This window comes from Neovison vison, chromosome 2, assembly GCF_020171115.1.
Source record: "Neovison vison isolate M4711 chromosome 2, ASM_NN_V1, whole genome shotgun sequence".
Classification (NCBI taxonomy): domain Eukaryota; kingdom Metazoa; phylum Chordata; class Mammalia; order Carnivora; family Mustelidae; genus Neogale; species Neogale vison.
This window is the reverse complement of record NC_058092.1, coordinates 1278090-1295416: the sequence shown is the minus strand read 5'-3', so window position 1 is coordinate 1295416 and position 17327 is coordinate 1278090. Positions and strand designations below refer to the sequence as shown.

Genomic DNA, 17327 nt, shown 5'->3' with positions numbered 1-17327 from the left:
GGCCAGGCTGGCCCAGCAGGGGTTCCCGTGAATCCCCACCACCCACAAGGGTCCCGCCCCCTCAGCCCACCACAGTCTGGCCTGCATCTCCCCAGCCGACACCCCTGCACAGCTCAGCAGGCTGTGGCCCCTTTTATATGGCCTCCCTGGCCCCTTGGCCCGATGGCCCTCTGCCCCCTGCTTCCTGGTGCAGGGAGAGCCCAGCATGGATGCCCAGGAGGCCCCAAAAATGTCTGGCCAGAGCCTGGCTCAGCCCAACATCCAGACACCCCCACAGGTCCTTCCACCTGCCCAGTGTTGCCGTTAGGGGCTGCGGTGCCCCAGCCCTGGCTTCAGCTGGGCAGAGCCACGCAGGCAAGACCCGCCCTGCTGCCAGGCACCCTCTGGGACAGACCCAGCCTCCCCAGGTGTGGTGGCAGGCGGCTCCCAACCCAGGCCGGATGGGAATTGGCCCTGCTTCTCAGCTCCAGGAGCCCCAGCAGCCAGCCTGGCCCAGAAGCCCAGAAGCCCCTGGCTGATGCCCCCAGGTGCCCTCTTCCAATACACCCCAGATTCTAGGGACCCTGGAGGCCAGGCACACCTAAATGCTCTGCGTTGGGGCTCCTCTTGGTCTCAGGGCACCGCTTCCCATGGAAGTGTTCCCCGTACCTGAGAAGGGGCGTGGTGGGTTCGGGGGGTTGCGGGGCCAGCAGGCACCCTCCACCGGGCCTTTGCTAAGACCGGGCGAGTGGCTGGCACAGGCCCCTGGAGTCTGCAGAGGGAGACCGTGCCCACCCACCAGCACCCAGCCTCATGCCCACCTTCTTGCCAGCCTTATTGGGAAGACCGCAGGGCCTCTCCTGGTAGTTGGACACGAGACCTCCCTGGCCAGACCCACCGCCTGCTGCATAACAGGCCCTCTCGTCGCAGAGGTCTTTGGTGGCCCACATGGCTCCCGTGGAGGTCAGATGCCAGAGGCCGGGCTGGGGGCCAAGCCCAGACACAGACCCTCTGGTGTCCTGGCTGTCGTCCTGCCACTCCAGGGGAGGGGTAGTGTATGCATTTAGCCGGTTGGGGTCCTCTGACTTGGGGTCCCTGCCCAGGGCCAAGGTTGCCCCCTCCCCCCCCCACACACAGGAGTGGGACCAGGAGGCTGGGAGGGAGGGAGCAGGGGCTGCATCCTGGAGGCTGAAGGTGTCCGCCAAGTCTCTGTGGAAAGGGGTCGGGGTGTCCTCACACAGACCCTGGCCCAGGAACTGTGGCAGGTGGTCACAGGGCACGGTGGTGGCCCCACAACCAGCGAGCAGGAAAGTGATTATTGGAGTTGTGTCCGCGAGTCTGGGGTCTAAAGTGTCCCGTACAAAGGGGGCTTTGTGCAGAACAAGCGAAGCGCCGTCAGGCAGGGAGTGGGCACAGGACGAGCCCCGGGAGCCCACGCACAGCCGTGCACCGCGCTGCGGAAAAGCAGGTACGACGGGGAAAGGACTGGGCACCATTTTAATGTGGTAGAAGCTTTGTCTCTAAAAATTTAAATACTTGTCATATATATCTTAACATCATGAAAAATCTGCCCCGACCGCAAGCAGGCTCCCTTCCTCCCTGGGGAGAGGTGGGGGCTGAGGGTCGGGGCTTCCACGGGACCACAGTGCAGGGCCAGGGGGTGGGGGGAGGGACTGGGGACGTCCCACCCTGGGGAGCCCGTCAGAGTCTGAGCAGGAGCCCAGTGGCAGGGGCAGGCACGTCCCCACAGCCCCCCGGGCCCCCAGAGCAGGCACCCTCGGGGGTGCCCCGCTCCTCCTCTGGGGGTCCCCTTGGGCCCTGCAGCCGCTGCTGCCGTTCCTGGGCCTGCCGGGCCCGGCTGGCGATGGCGCGCACGCGGCTCTGGCTGCGGGAGGAGGAACGCCGCAGGAAGCCGGGGGGACCAGGCGCCCCTTCCCCCACGGCAGTCAGGCTTGTGGGCGAGGTGATGTCGCCGGACTGCTGGAAGCCCGTGAGCCAGCGCAGCTGCTCCGTCAGGGCATCCCGCCGCACCCCCTGCCCTGCCCGCCCCTCCCTTGCCAGGCCCAGGCTCCGGCCCAGGATCCCCACTTGGGGGGCAAAGTCGTCAGCAGTCAGGTCCCCTAGGCTCTTGGACTTGGCAGCCGCAGGGCAGTCCCGGAGGCCCGCCAGGGGGAGGCGACCCCAGAGGGGCCTGGGGGCCAGGGGACGCGGTGAAAGCTCTTCCAGTGAGGCAGGCAGCTGGCCGGCAGCCCGCAGGTTGGGGCTGGACTTGCTCTTGGTCACGGCTGACAGGTCCAGGCGGGCGGCTGTGGCCGAGCAGGGCCGCAGGGGCAGACGTCCGGCCAGAGCCCCTGCAACGCTCTCACGGCCCAGGCCCAGGCCCGGCAGGGAGAGGTCGATGACCGTGTCGCCGGACGACACACTAGAGGACGAGGACACGCTGTCGCGATGGCCCCCTGGTTCCAGCCGCCGCCACAGCCGGTCTCCACTCGTGGCGTCCGAGTACACGGTGGGGCAGGGCCCAGCCAGGGGCCGCCGTCCACCCGGGAGCTCCGAGGGCACCTGCCCCTCACTCATGGCCTTCTTGGCCATCTGGCTGCTGGGGGTCCCCTCGCACGCCCCCCCGGGGCCCCCACCATTGTACACTCTGCTCCGGGTCCTGGGCTGGAAGGGCATGGAAGCTCCCAGAGCTACCGCTGCGGGGCTCGCCACTTTGGCGCCGGGTCCCGAGGCACACAGGGCCCCTCCCGGAGAGGGGCTGGGGGGGGCAGCCACCAGAGGTGGGGGGCCAGGACCCAGGGATGGCTCCTCGGCAATGGTTTCCAGGCCACACAGGGAGGAGCCCGTCCTCTGCATGGAGAAGGGGCGGGTATCTGTGGGTAAGAGGAGAGGAGCGTGTTGGGCATGTCCCCCGTGGACGGGGCCTGCAGGGCCCTCAGCGGCCAGGCCCCTCCCTGTGCACACGGCTGCCCCCACCCTGCCCTCCGGCTCTGCTGCTGCTGGGGCTGGGGGAGCAGAGGGTCTGTGCCCACAGGCAGGGTCCACAGGGCCCCCGGCAGGCCAGGGCTGGGGACGGCACAGGGCACACAGGCTGGGCCCCATTACCTGGCACGTGGCTGTTCTCAGTCCCTAACTATGGAGGCAGCGTGGGGACAGAAAGGAGAACAGGCTGGTCAGCGTGTGGCTGCGACTGGCAGCTGGACAGACAAACAGCGAGGCTGGGCGGGGTGCAAGGAGGGACCGGGGTCTGGGGGTTGGGGGACAGGCTCGGCTTCCAGCCCCTCCCAAGGCTGAGGTTCCCTGATGAGGTGCCCTCGGGCTGTGGTCTGTCACAACCGCAGCTCAGCTCAATTCAGGCCATAAAGCAACGCCCAGGGCCGAGGCGTGGGTGCCGTCTCCTCCACCCTTGCAAACACGGGGAACCTGGGCACCGTCAGCTGTCTCGGGGCGTCAGGGGCCGCCTTGCAGAGCATCACCGACACACTCTGGGCTTCCCAGGGGACTGCGGTGCAGGGCCAGGGGCCGAACAACTGCAGCCTGGCCCTGGGGGGAGAGGGTGGGGGGCAGGAAGCTGCCCCAGCTCTTAGCAAAAGCGCCAGCAGAGGGCAGGGCCGGCCAGCAAAGAAGGGCGATGGGGACATCGGGTCAGTGCGCGCCGCAGCTGGAGTCAGACCTGCTCTCACTTAGGGGCTCGTGGGGAGTCTCTGAGGGCAAGAGGGGGTTGGCACCATCAGCTGGGGAAGGGGTGCTGGGGGCGGCAGGGGACGCCCAGGCAAGCCAGCGGAGCAAAGGAGAAGCAGCCAGACGAGCACACGGAGGCAGGTTCTGAACACAGAAGCACAGGGAGGGTGCCTGGCCCAGGCCATGCCGAAGGGGGCGTAGGGGGCAGCACAGAGACGCCGGCCAGGAGCGTCTGGTCTTACCGGTGGACAGCATGGAGGAATTACTCCTAATCTCCTCCAGCTTTTGAACGAACAAGGCATTCATCTCCCTCTGCAGGGCCCCTGCCTGCCTGCGGGCGCCCTCAGGCCAGTGGGGGAACACCTCAGGACTGCCCAGGCCGCTGGAGTCCGTGGACACAGAGCTGCCTCCCGGACCTTGCCGCGGGGCCCCTCTGCCTCTCCCCATGCCGGCACAGGGAGCCCCCAGCGAGTCCGCCCTGGCCCGGGGCTGCTGGCTGATTGCCTCATGTGTGGCCAGGGACCCGGGGCTTGGCAGACGTCCCTGCCGCAGGCCCTCGGCGTCCTCACCGGCGCAGGAGCCCACCACACACTTCATGCAGGTGGCGGCCATCCCGGCAGGCCCGGGGCCCTCAGGGGCACAAGGGGGCGGCTCCTGGCCCAGATTCTGGGGCATCGGGCTCTTCCTCACCGGCGCCTTACCTCGGGGGCTGCGGCTGCCGGGCTCCTCGGGGCCAGGGGCCTCCAGGGTGGGGCCGGGGCTGGGAGCGGCCACGTCACGGACCTCCCCCTCGGAGCCTGTGTCCTGCGTGCCCAGGACCAGCTCCGGGAAGGCCTTACGGCCCGGCTTCTGGCTCTTGGTTGGGGCGCTGGCCGTGCGCCGCAGGAGCCTCTGGCTAACGGAGGGCCGAGGTGGGGGCCGCCCAGCAGCATGACTGTCCAGCGACCCGGGCTTTGGGCCTCTGAGGAACAGGCCTTTTAGGCCCAGAGCCTGCTTGACCTGCAAGAGAAGGAGCCCACATAGCCGGCAGCCAGGCCCCGGGGACCAGGGACTACCAGCTCGCTGCCGCAGCCCCAGGGCCGGAACGTCAGGCTTGCACCGCTCACAGCTGCGGGAGGGGAAGCGTGTCCCCAGGGCACCCCTGCCAGGGACAGGGGGCCTCTGCACAGACCGGGAATGCTGCCTTCCTTGAATGCAGGGGGAGGGTCTCAGGGTCTCAGGACAGGTGGGCCCTGTGAGGGCTTGAAGGAGGAGGGCCCCCGGGTTCCCAGACAGGGACCTTGAACCGTGGCTCCTGTGCCCACCAGGTACCCCTCACAGGTTCCCAAAGGCCCTGGCTCCAGCCGAGCAGGCTGGCACAGGGTGCCCGGGGGTGCTGGCAGGGAGAGAGAGAGGAGAGAAAACCCCGTGAGAGCAGGACCCGCTCACGCTCACCCTGCCTTTGGGTACACGGGCCGAGGAAGCAAGCAAAGCCGAGCGCAGGCCCGTGGTCTGCTCTCCCACACCCCTGACTGCTCGCTACCCTGGAGGGGCTGCCTCTTCTGGGAAGCCTTCCCGACTGCTACGGGCCTCCCCGTGCTCTCCGTGCAGCAGCCCCAAGGGCAGGGCCCAGGCTGCCTCGGCATTCCCCAAACTCTGCTGGCCTCGGCCTTCCTGGACAGCCAGGCCTCTCCCCGCCACCTCCCTTTCTGAGCAGGGCAGCTGGGGATCCCCGGGACCAGCTGGCAAGGGCCCAGGTCGCTGCCAGAGAGGCTGACAGCTGTGTCTCCGGAGTGCAGAGGCCAGAAGGGTCCTCACATGCAGAGGCCCTGACCACAGCCACGACTGCCCAGGGACAGGGGGTGCTTCTGCGCAGGGCTGTTCACGTGGCCCGCACTTGAATCGGCTTCCCGATTCAAGATCCCAAATCCAGAGCAATTTGGTCAAAGTTGGCAGCAAAGTCATTTAGAAGAAGGTCCAGGATTCAAGCCCAAAGCACCTGGTCCCTGGGGCCTCCCCACCCCACAGCGGGCGTCATGGGTGCACACAGAGCCAGGGAGCACACGGGGGTCAGCGGGGCCGAGACGAAGGGCAAGGGCAGGGAGGCCAAGGAGTGCAGGGGAGCCGGCGGCGCTCTGAGCTAGAGGACAGGACACGGGGGGAGGGGGGCACGGGGCGTCAGACAGAGGAGGGACGGAAGGCCAGGAGGGGTCCCCACACAGGAGGCCTCGCCGGAGTCCTGGACCTGCCTCGTAAATGCTGCTCTGTGGCTTGACATGGCCCGAGGGACCCCAGAACCACATCACGACCATGTCGCATGAGCTGACAGTCTCCAAAATGCTACCGGGAGCCACAGATGCTAGTGGGGCGACCTGAGCATGCAGGTGGAGGGCGGGCGGGCTCCGCCGCCCTGGCGCTGGGGTACCTTCAAGCTCCTAACGGGACTGTCCTTCTAAAAGTAGACTTTGGACATGGGGAAGGCCACTGCAAGACCAAAGAGACAGAGTGACAGCTGTGAGACGCAGACAGCCGGGCGAGGAGCCCGCGGACACAGGCAGACGCAGGACAGACAGGCGGCTGGACGGTGGGCAAGAGCCGAGCGGCCTGCGGCACCGTGCCCGGCAGCACCTTGGGGCCGTGGAGGTGGCAGGAGAGAGACAATGGGCACCAGGACCACGCCAGCCCCCCGTGCATGCCTGACACACCGCCACACGCTGGCCCCCACCTGGGCCGGACCTCAGAAAGGGGGAGACAGGGGAGGTCCCCCATCCAGGGATGCGGGGGACAGGGAGCAGAGCCACGCAGACCCCTTCAGAGACGGACAGAGGACCAGGGATCCTGAGATGCAGAAGGACTGGGGAGGCTCGAGAGAGACGGGGAGCGGGCGCTGAGCCGCGGTGCCCCCACCACCCACTTGGCCGGTGGAGAAACAGGCCCAGCAAGGTACCCAGGAGGCCCGGCAACCCTGGCAGCGTGGCTGGGGTGGGACTGGGGCTCGGACGAGGCCGGGGTCCTGCAGGCTCTCACCTTACCACTGATGTCACTGACAGCCACGTGGACAAAGATGGAGGCTTCTTCCATCCCCTCCAGGTACACGTGCCGGTAGCCTGCAATACCGGTCACCCGCCCACTCTGCTCAAAGGCCCTGAATACGGCCCCTGAGCCCAGCTCTGGGGACACCTCCTCCAGGAAGCCCGCTGATATCATGGGCTCCTCCCCTTCCTGGGGGCCAGTTGATGCGCAGCCTGAGCGCTCCTCCCCTCCCGCATTCTCAAAGCGCCCTTGGCTCCATACCTTCCTCCTCGGTCCCCACTGCGTCCCTAGACCCACCCATGGTGCAAGCAAACCCACAGATGGGAGCTTAGTCCTGGTGCCCTCCACCGACCTACGGGAGGCACTGCCTGTGGTGTGGGGGACACACTGGGTGTGGGGGAGGGACTGCTCTCTGTGGGGTGTGCTGGCCTCTGTGGCAGACGCCTGCCTGAGCAGGGGACGTAGGTCTCTATCATGGGGGACGCTGCCCCTCCCCACCCTGCCAGCCCCCGCCTACCTGGCATCATGCTGCTGAAGGCCAGCGTCCTCTGGCCAATGAAGTCACGCCCAATGGGGTCATGGTCCCAGACAAGGAAGCGCACCAGTGCGATCTCAGGCATATGCACGGTGAACACCAGCGTCTCCTCCCACATGGGGTTGAATCCTAGAGGCCACCGGGAGGAGGGGTCACCTCTCACCCCAGTCCCTAGCCGGGAGGCCACTTGGGCCCACGCCCTCTTCTGGTGCCTCGGCCGAGGCTGGCCGCTCGGCGGATAAAACCAGCCCCTGGGGACCAGGCTCCCCCACGGGCTCCTGCGAGGGGGCAGCGGCGGGGTCACAGGATCGTCCCCCGCCCCGCCTTCCCCTGTGAGCCTCACCATTGTCGTCCACCACACGCGTCTGCTCCTTGTTGCAGTCCACGGGGAGCCCGATGACCTCCACCTCCACGAAGGGGTCGATGATCTGCGCGGGTAGGGCAGGGGTGGCACCGGGCCTGGCATGGCGGCGCTGCCCAACCCGACCCCGCCGGGCCCCTCCTACCTCGCCTCGGTCCCCCAGCATGGAGTCTCGTGGCTTGGGCAGCTGCTGTCCGCTGATGATGCGGAGCACGAGCTGCTTCTTGAGCTGTCCGGGCAGAGGGTCCTCGGAGTTGGGGTTGAAGACGCCTGGGGGGGGCCAGGGGGCCGGGCTGAGGGGTTTGTGGCGACATGGGGCACTCCACTGCACCCCGTTGACCGGCCTGGAGTCCCGGGCCGGGGACAGGGGCAGAGGAGCAGGGTTCCAGCACGGGCGCACCAAAGGTCTGTGTGCCGGTCTCCCCTGGGACCGTCCTCGCCACCCTGCACACGCGGGCCTCCCCGGTGATGGGGCTCTGCAGGCCCCAGGCGGTACAGTGAAGGTGGCCAAGGCCGGCCAGGAGGGCTGGGAAGGATCCAGGTTAAAATGGGGACAGCTCCACACAGCTGCCAGCAGCCGGCAGTGAGAAAGCTGGAGGCTCCGGGAAGGGATTCGGGAGTTCTGACTGCCCCGTGGGCAGTCGCCCCAGACGCGTCCTGCTGGGGGCCTCGTGGGGGTCAGGCGTGCAAAGGGGCTCCCTCGTTCACCTCTGCCAGCCCCTGGTAGCGTGGGGCCCTCTGCCGCACCCCCACTTCTGGCACCCCTACTTTGGAGGTGAGCCTGTGGCAGCTGCCCCTACCCAGCCCGCGCCCCCCGCCCCGTACCCCGCGCCCCGGGCTCACCCTGGCACATGCACTCGGGCTTGAGCACGTAGCCACAGTTCCCATTGGCACTGAACTTGGCCCGGTTCAGCTGCAGCATCCGCCCCTCCGACTGGTAGTTCAGGGCAACTATGGGGGTGGCCACGAGGTGGCCTGTCAGCACCCGGCCCATGCCCCACCCCCACCTCCCCTGCTCGGCTGCCCCCAAGTCCAGCGTTCACCTGCGGGAGCCGGCCCCGGGGTTAACCCTCATGCACAACCCAGGCCCGGCAGAAGGCCCCTGGAGCCCAGCACAGCCAGCCCCCCGCCGTCCCTCGAAGCACGCGGCCGATGTGCCTCAGTCTCGCTGGGCCCTAGGACCCCACCCCAGTGCCGGGCCCTGGCGGGGTGTGGCGAGGCTGTCCCAGCCCAGCCTCCTGGAGCGCCGGGCCCTCCCGGTTCTCCGTGCAGCCAGCGCACCCATCTGGCAGCCGGCGTTCCAGAAGGGCTGGGGGTTGTAGTTGCTGGAGTCCACACGGTAGGGGGAGGGGTAGATGCGGGAGAGCTGGTGCTGGTTGAAGCGGAGGTACTGGGCCGGCTTCTGCTGCAGGATCTGCTGGGCCCTGGTCTCGCTGAAGGACGACACCTGCCAGCTGGACGCCACTGCGGGGCGGGGGGACGGCCTCAGAGGCCCGCCGGGCCGCAGCGCACCCGCTCCCGCGCCCGGGCCCGGGGCCCTCACCCTCCGCCTCCACGTCGCGCATGCCTACAGACTTGGTGTACTTCACCAGGTCTGAGAGGGCCCGGGACAGCTTCATGGTCTTTTTCTGCCGGGCCGCCCTGCAGGGAGGAGGGGCGATAGCCGTCAGGACGCCAGCGTGGGCGCCCTGCGGACTCGGGGCAGCCTGGGCAGCACGGTCCGTGAGCCAGGCCCCCTGGTCCACATAGAACGTGCACCCAACGCCTACAACGCCCCGGGGCGGGTGCCGGGATGGGCATGGGACCCTGACGAAGGACGCGGGGGAGGGACAGGTGCGGGCACCAAGCCCACCCAACCACACAGCGGACTCTGGGAGCAGGCGCAGGGGTCCCTGTGGGCCCATCCGGCCCCATGACCCTGAGGTCCACACGCTGGGCTCCCCCTCGCCCAGCCCACTGTGACTTCACGGGGCCACAGCGGGGCCGGTGCGTCCAGCGTCCACTGTTTCAGGGACACGGGCCTCGGCACTTCCTGCCCCACCCATCCAGGGCCCAGGCTGGGGCAGGGCACTGACCCTCGGCTCTGGCTGCCCTGGGAGTCCAGGTCCTCGTCTCCCTCCTCCACGCTGGCCACTTTCTTCAGCTTGCTGGTCTTCTTCTATGGAGGGAGAGTGGAGTCAGGCCCGGTGGAGCCCCCAGATCAGCCATGGCCCTGCACAGGCCGGAGGGTACAGGAGGCAGGCCTGTCGTCGGGGGGCCCGGTATCAGGGCTGCCCGGCTGAGCCTGCCTGTCCTCCGCTGTATGCCAGGCGGCCTGGGCCTGGACCTGAGTGAGCCAGGGACGTGGGCTGCTGTGCACCGGGGTGGCCGTCGAGGCACCTGCCCCCGGCAGCCCCCGACAGACACGAAGCAAGCAACCCGGGGGGGTTCTGGGAGGCGGGCCGGGGGCCCTGGGGGCTGGAGGGGAGGCTCCGGCTGGCTGGCACAGGGACAGCTGGGCCCGTGGGCAGGTGGAACACAGAGGGCTCCAGCAAGGTGCCCCCGCCTGGGAGCCCCGCCCGACCTTGCGCTTGGAGAAGCCGCTCATGAGGATCCGGTTGTTCCGTCGGCCGGCCCCGGCGTCCTCTCCCGACTCCACGTCCTCCTCCGCCTGGGGGAGAGGGAGACAGGGGCAGCGGGGGGAGCCCAGCCTCAGGCCCAGAGCTCCGGGTGTCCTCCCCGGAACAAGCCGGAGGGAGTGGGAGCAAGAGCAGGAGGGGCTGCTGCCGCCCCAGGCCTGTGGAAGCCTGGTCCGCCGCTGCCCGGTGGGCGCCGAGGCCGCTGCCGGGGACCAGGCTCCAAGACGGGCGTGGAGGGCTCAGCGGGCCCCCCTGGACATGTTGCTCTAAACCCATTCAGGCCCCAGTTCCGCCTTTTCTCCCCACGGAGGGTGAGTGTGTGAGAAACGCTGTTTGTGTGTCTGGAAGTTTCCTCGGCCGCACGTGCTCATGTTAGGTGCGTGCGAGGCTCCCCGCGGCTCTGGTGTCCTGTCCTGCTTCTTGAGGAGACAAACGCGGTCTGCGCCCCCTGAAGCTGCCCTTGTTCACCTCAGGGCTACCGTGAGGCTTCCTCACCGCTGCTTACAGAGTACCTCCCCTGTCCCCGCCCGGGGGGCTCCCCAGGCCTGGTCCTGTCTGCACGTCACACGTCTGCACACCCGTGGACGCACCTTCCCCACTAAGCGTGCCCCGGCCTGGACCACCAGCCGCAGCCAGGAGGAGAGCAAGGCCCCCGCCATCGTGGACCCTGGAGCTCAAGGGGGACCCCACTGGACCCCACTATCGGGACAGGGAACGCATGCTGGTCAGTTCCACCCCAGGGACACGGAGGACAAGGCCTCATGCTCTGGAGTGGCCCCCGAGAACCCCCGGAGTGCCTGCCCCCTCGGCCTGAACACCCCTGTGGCTCACACACGGGAAAAGGAGTATGTGACCCGCGACACGCTGGGCAGCTGCCCCCTAGCTCCAGCTGCTGCCCTGGGCCGCCCACACTGGCTCAGGGGAGAAGCCTGGGCCTGTGGGGAGTCAGGACGCTCCCGTCTCCGCCCTGGGCCTGTCCTGCTCACGTCCTGCTAGTCCACGGCTGCGCCTCGGTGGCCGCAGAGGAACTCAGCATCAGCTAGGGTCCGGCCGCTCTCAGAAGCGTTTCTCTTTCCCTGCCCCGGCCCCAGCAACGCCAGCCCGGCTCCCTCCTAGTTTACTGATGGCTCCACGGCCCGCTGGCAGAGGCGCGGGGGGCGTGTGCCTGGTGTGCTGGGAGCCGGGGAGGCCGACACGTGTCGCGGCTCTGCAAACACTGTCTGAAACGGCACGCACACGCGGCTCTAAATCTGGGCGCAGCCAAGGAGGGGCGCGCGTCACCCCGCGTCCTGGAGGGTCAGCGCAGCCTCAGCCAGAATCCACTGTCACCCCCTCCCCCCCCGGAACCCACATGTCCGAGCTTGGCTGGGTCCCAGCACGGGTCCTAGCTCTGACCGCCCTCAGGGATGCTGTGGGCAGCAGAGGGCCCGCCCTGGGCCAATCCTGCCCCCAGACACAGCCTAGTGACCCCAGAGAGCTCAGCAGGGTGGGGTGGAGCGCTCAGGACAGCAGGACAAAGTGTTTCTGTGCCTTGGACAGAGCACAGACGGCAGGGCCCAGACTGGCCGGTCCCCTCTGATCAAGAAGGTCCAGTCCCGGCCCCTCTAGATGTCGGGGAAGGCGGTGCTGAGTCCCTCCCAGAGAATCGGGCCTGTCCTTGGCCAGCGCAGCCCCCACTAGAGCTGCACCCAGCACTGCAGACCGGGGTCCCGAGCCACCTGCCCTCTCCCACACGGGGACCTCCCAAGGGGTGGGGGGGCCACAACCTCGGGCCTCCAGCAAAGGGGACAGAGAGGTGTGTTGGGGACACATGCATGACCCCACTGCCCAGATGTGCCCCCTGCTTAGACCCCCCAGAGAGCTCTGTGCCCCACACCTCCCCATTGTCCCCCTACCCATGTCCCAGCAGGGGAAGCCCTAGTGCTGCTGGGGATAGGGTGGTTCCCTGATCCCCCTCCAAGCTCCATACCTGGCCACTCAGCCTAACCAGTTTCTCCTGCTCCTGCTCTTCGTACTCCTCCTCCAGGAAGCCCTCCCTGACTTCTGCCCCCCTCCACACAGAAAATCACACAGAGGTAAGTTTCCCAGGTACAAATGGCCATCCTGTGTCCCCAACTCCCCAGGTGCATGCCCAGACATTTCTTGGTCGAGGGAAAGCAGGGACTTCACGTCGCGTTGCCACACCAGACATACTGCCCACTGCTCACCCACCAGGGCCCAAGGTGCTCTGAGTCCTCCCCACCCAGAAACCCGGGATGGGTTTGTTGGGGGGGGGTGTATGCACAGGTGTGCACAGGTGTGCCCTCAGCCGCAGGCTGACCTTGTGGGGTACACGGCCCTCACCTTTTTGCCCTCTGCCTTGTGCCCAAGCTTTCCAGACGGGGGCAGCGTGGACACGGTGAAGTCATTTGGGTCCTCACAGTCCCGAATCTTCGACTCCTTCATTAACGAGTCTAGTTTCTTCTTGGCAATGTTTTCCACGCGCTTCCGATTGGTGGCGACCTGCCAGAGCGAGGCGGCCACCCCTGTGCCATCGTGCCGGCCCTGCGGCAGCAGCAGTGACAGCCCCCAGGTCCCTGCTGGAGGGGCTTGCTGGAGCTGGGGAGCCCGAGCCCCATCTCGGCTTCTCCCCCTCGCCCCAGCCGCGCCTGCTCCTACACAGCCTTGCTAATCCGCACACCGCCCCGCCGCAGGGCTGCATGGCAGACATGTCATTTGCCGGACAGTGACCAGCAGGCCCGGAACGGAGACCTCTCTGATTTGAACACCTGCACGTTCAACGCTGCTCGAGGAAGCTCGGCAGACAGCTTTCCAGGCATCAGGCCGGTGGGCTTTGCGAGAGGAGGTCAGTGTAGCCGGTGGCCACTCTGGGCTCCAGGAGCCCTAAGCATCTGGGGATGTGGGATCCCACCCCTGGCTCCCAGACACCTCAAGGAGTGGGCAGGGGGCAGGGACGGATGGCCGGCTGGCAGCCTCCAGGGCTCCTCCCCGCCTAGAATAGCCCCCGCCCCCTTGTAGCCCCGACACACAGGAACCCCTCCAGGGCAGGGTCTGGGCCGTGTGCGTCCGGGCGCCCCAGGAGTCACGCAAGGTAGACGTCAGACAACCTGGGTTCACAATCACCTGGGGCCAGAGAAATATGCACCCACCTCCAAAGCAGAAAGAATTCTGCTGCTTTAGGCCTTTCTAGAACAATTAGCCTACGTGGCTGGGAACGCTCCTGCTCAATTATTTTCCCCTCTGATGGCCCCTCAGGGGGAAGTCATGCCTTCCTGCCTCACAGCAGCGGCTTAGAACAGTGCCCAGAGGAGAGAAGAAGCTAATTACAGAGTCCCCCCAGCCCCGCTCGGCCGAGCCCTTCCTCACTCCTCAGCCTCCCCATGGGACTCCCCCAGCCCCAGCGCCTCTGGGCGGAGAGCGGGAAGCCCGCTAGCCAGTTCGGGCCGAGCCTCGGGTGGGGAAGGCACCCCCTCAGCCGAGCATATGCCGCTGTAGCCACTGTGCAAAGCACCGTCACACCATCCCCGTACCCCGCTCTGCCACCTGCTCCTCCCAACAAGGCTCAAGCCTGCCCCGCCCTCCCCCCAGCCCCGACTCACGTCCCCGTTGAGGAGTTTGCAGTCCTCGTCGATCTCGTCGGCACTGTCTTCATCAGACACCTCGCCCTCCTCAGCGTCCTCACTGATGCCGGCAGGAAGCTTCTTGCCCTGGGGGAGGCGGGGACCACGGGAGGCGTCCTGCCGCAAGGGCTGGGAGGCCAGCACCCACCCAAGAAGCAGCAAAGGGAAGGAGCCCTTCGTAAGCTTGCTGGTGGACGTCAGGTCAGGGGGTAGAGGCCAGCCCAGCACTCCCTCGCTGTGGCAGCACGGGAGGAAACGGCCGGGCTGTGCACATGGACGTCCCTAGATTACAGGCCCAGCACGGGGGAGACTGAGGCCAGGTCGGAGGCAGGGCCCACCCTGACTCCTCAGCATGGAGCCCCGTACTCAGTAGAGCAGGGCAACTGTCTCTCACCTGGCCCCAGAGCAGCGGTCAGAGGCCCCGTAGGAGGCCGGCCCAGGGAGAGGCAGGCAGGGGCTCACCTTCACCAGAATCTTGCCCTTGAGCATCTGCGGAGAGGGAAGCACGGTGGCGTCCTCCCCGCTTACGGAGGACAAGTCCAGCTTGTCCCCGAGGATATCAGTCAGATACCGGGCCATCTTCTTCTGTTGGATGACGCTGCAGTGGTTTTCAATGGACAGGATCACCGGGTACCTGTGGGCCCCAACGTGGAAAGAACGGAGTGAAGCCAGGGGAGAGCCAGGCCCCACCTGCCTAAGACCTCAAGTCACCTGCACCAGTGAATGAAGAGATCGTCCCGGCAGCCCGGATAGACGGACCTGCCGGCCACTCTGGGAAGGGGCCCTTCCATGGCTTTGAAAAGCAACTGAGTGGGTGCGGAAGTTGCTGGGGCGGTGAAGAAGGCCTACGGTTCTCATCCCAGGAAGGAAAAACAAAGGCAATTAGAAACTCCAGGAAAACCAGGGGACACATTCAAGCAAGTCAGCAAGTCATGGTTTAAAAATGATGGACTCAACGGAGGTGCGACGCGGAGCAGTGAACCGACTGAGAAAGACAATCTGGTCAGCCTGGATACCGCAGACACGGTCCTGCGAACGGCTCCAGGGTCCCAACACTGGCCCCATGAGAAAGGAGACATCAGCTGGGCCCACGCCACAGGGCAGAGCATTGGTGTTACCGTGCAGTGCAGGACAGGGAGTCCCACTAGGAATTTTCATTATATGATCTTCAGCTGTTTCATTTACTTTCTAACCAAGTGCACATTTTACTTGGATTTTTGCCAATAGGTAACGTGATCTTTTTAGAAAACATAGGTGGCCCCGACCTAGAGGGCATGAATCAGAGTAAGAGACAAGTCCCACGATGCGGAGAGGGAAACAGGACGTGGGGCCAAAGTACTCAACTCCCCATTTCTCAGGCTAGCGACTGAAGCCTGAAGTCCAAGGCGCTAGGGAAGAACCCTCTGCCTGCAAAGATCATGCTGGCGCCCAGAGCTTGCAAGCCGGGTGCCGAGACCCTGGGTTCTCCGCGGCCCCAAACGCCTGTCTGTGCCAGCTCCGCTGCCCTGACGTGCCTCCCTCACCTGCAGTTCTGGGCCCAGGCTGCCACTCCGCACCCCCACTGCCTTCTCGCAGCCCCACACAGGGCTTGGGCAAGCTCCTTCGGGAGGGGCCCGTCTGTTTCTGTTTCCTAAATCAATCTTGCTTCTCCGCCCCTCCCTCATCAAATTAGTTCTCTCCTTGCCTGAGAGCCTTGTTTAGCCAAGACTTGAAGGTGACTGAGTATGGGGAGGCGGTCTGCTATTTCCAGAAACTAAATTGGATTTTGCTCAACGGTGTCTGTAGCTACAGCTGAGTGATGGCAAATTGAGTTTGGACATAGAGCAGCTTCTGGGGGTTAATTAGTGCCGGAGCTACCCCTGCTGGAGGAGGCTGACCCAGGGGCCCGCAAGTGCGTGCGACAGGGGATGCGGACACAGGGGACCCACCAGCCAAAGCTCATCTGTCACCAACTGCCCCCACCAGCCTCCCTCTCCCCAGACCTGCGGCTCCACTGCCTTCCCTGACCTTCCGCCTCAACGAGAGCCCCAGAGTCAGTCCTGCGACCTCTGCAAACTTGCCTCCTGAGAGAGGATGTGGGGGAGGGGCAGGAAGAGCCCCGGGCCCCGCCCCCCGGCCTCTGCTCAGGGCCCCTTCCCCAGTCCCAGACACTCACTCATTCTTGACGAAAGCGTATTTGTTGATGGTTTCGATGACATCTTTGAAGAGGATCTTGGAGGTCAGGGTGTAGCCGTGGTGCACAATGGGTTCCCCGTCAGGCCCGTCCCAGCAGTCCACTGTGGGCAGGCGGACCTCGGTCAGGCAGACCCACGGCGCGGGGACCTCGGTCAGGCAGACCCACGGCGCGGCATGGGGACCTCCCACTCAGCCGCCAACACCAGCAGGAGCCTGTCCCAGCCCCTGCCCGGGGAGAGGGCAGCCGCGCCGCTCAGAGCCGCCACGCGTGTCCCCAAGAGCAGACGCCGGTGGGCAGCCCAGGCCCGCGGCCAGAGCCCCCCGCACGCACCCTCCACGCAGCGGCAGCCGGCCTGCAGGACCCAGGCGTACATGTCCACCCGGGACTGGGACAGGAGCTGGTCGCCCACGAGGTAGGTGTTGTGGGACGCGGTGATGAAGTAGTGGCTCAGCGGCCGCGTCATGTCCTGGTGCACGCCGTGGTGCTCGGGGTTGAAGATGTCGCCGGCGGGACTCCGGGTATAGTTGGTGAAGCCTGCGTGGGGCGCGGGGGGCGCTCAGCCCCGCACCCCGATCCCGCCCCGAGGCTCCGCTCCGCACCACCCGCCCCCGCGCCACGCAGGACAGGGAGCTGCCCGCTCGGGCCAGCCGCCCCGCCCTCGTATTGCCGGCCCGCACCCCCACGGTCCGCAGCCACGCCCCCACTCACCGTCGATGCCCAGCACCCCCTTACTCTTGTTTTCCGGGCAGGGCTCGAACTGCTGGACGATGTCCCGGCAGCTCTCAAGGGTCACACCCGCCATCTAGGCCAGAGCAGGGGCTTAAGCCCAGGCTAGCCCGTCACTGGCCTGGACTAGCCTCAGGCAGCACCCACCCCCCCCCACTGCCTCCCCCCTGCCTCTGATCGTCACATCAAGACTAACCACGGCGGGGGGAGGCCCAGGCCCCTGTGGTGTGCTTCCTGGACTGGGGGGGGCACGCTAGCTGCCCCCAGTGTCACAAGACTTGGGACTCGGCGGCCAGGGGACTACTAGTGGGTCACACGGCTTCGGAAGAGCTGTCTACGGCTTCAGATCCTTGAAGCCGGGGAAGGGTCTTTGGTTCCATCGGCTGGGCCACCCCTCATCCCCACCGGGCTAGGCATCTCAAGAGCTATGGACCAGGGCTGTCCTGGCAGAAGTCCCCATATGGGAGGAGGTACAGGGGAACCAGGACCCAGGCCGACCTTGGAGGGACCCAGGGGTGCAGGGAGCCTCCTCTCCCTGCCTCCCCCTGCTGCCTCCCCACATCTCTCACAGGAAAGCTGCACCACAAAGATGAGCCCGAGACAGCCCAGCACATCAGTG

At 66.6% G+C, this 17327-nt stretch overlaps 1 protein-coding gene across 4 annotated transcripts in view; it reads right to left on the bottom strand.

The window, feature by feature from the left end:
* Positions 1–1458: 1458 nt before the first annotated feature.
* PLCH2 (phospholipase C eta 2) overlaps positions 1459–17327 on the bottom strand; it is a 64725-nt gene continuing 48856 nt past the window's right edge. The window contains exons 7-24 of one of the 4 annotated variants that reach the window (XM_044236968.1): positions 16691–16784; positions 16313–16516; positions 15962–16082; positions 14269–14440; positions 13786–13893; positions 12530–12688; positions 10132–10218; positions 9644–9726; positions 9112–9209; positions 8850–9032; positions 8412–8519; positions 7714–7838; positions 7551–7635; positions 7190–7336; positions 6667–6746; positions 3903–4659; positions 3085–3112; positions 2811–2852 (exon numbers count right to left, since the gene is read on the bottom strand). In XM_044236968.1, coding sequence (XP_044092903.1) covers positions 3102–3112; positions 3903–4659; positions 6667–6746; positions 7190–7336; positions 7551–7635; positions 7714–7838; positions 8412–8519; positions 8850–9032; positions 9112–9209; positions 9644–9726; positions 10132–10218; positions 12530–12688; positions 13786–13893; positions 14269–14440; positions 15962–16082; positions 16313–16516; positions 16691–16784 — 2622 coding nt within the window. In that variant the 3' untranslated portion in view covers positions 2811–2852; positions 3085–3101. Of the gene's footprint in view, positions 3113–3902; positions 4660–6666; positions 6747–7189; positions 7337–7550; positions 7636–7713; positions 7839–8411; positions 8520–8849; positions 9033–9111; positions 9210–9643; positions 9727–10131; positions 10219–12529; positions 12689–13785; positions 13894–14268; positions 14441–15961; positions 16083–16312; positions 16517–16690; positions 16785–17327 lie in introns of all 4 variants that reach the window. The other 3 variants (XM_044236965.1, XM_044236966.1, XM_044236967.1) reach the window with 3 other exon arrangements.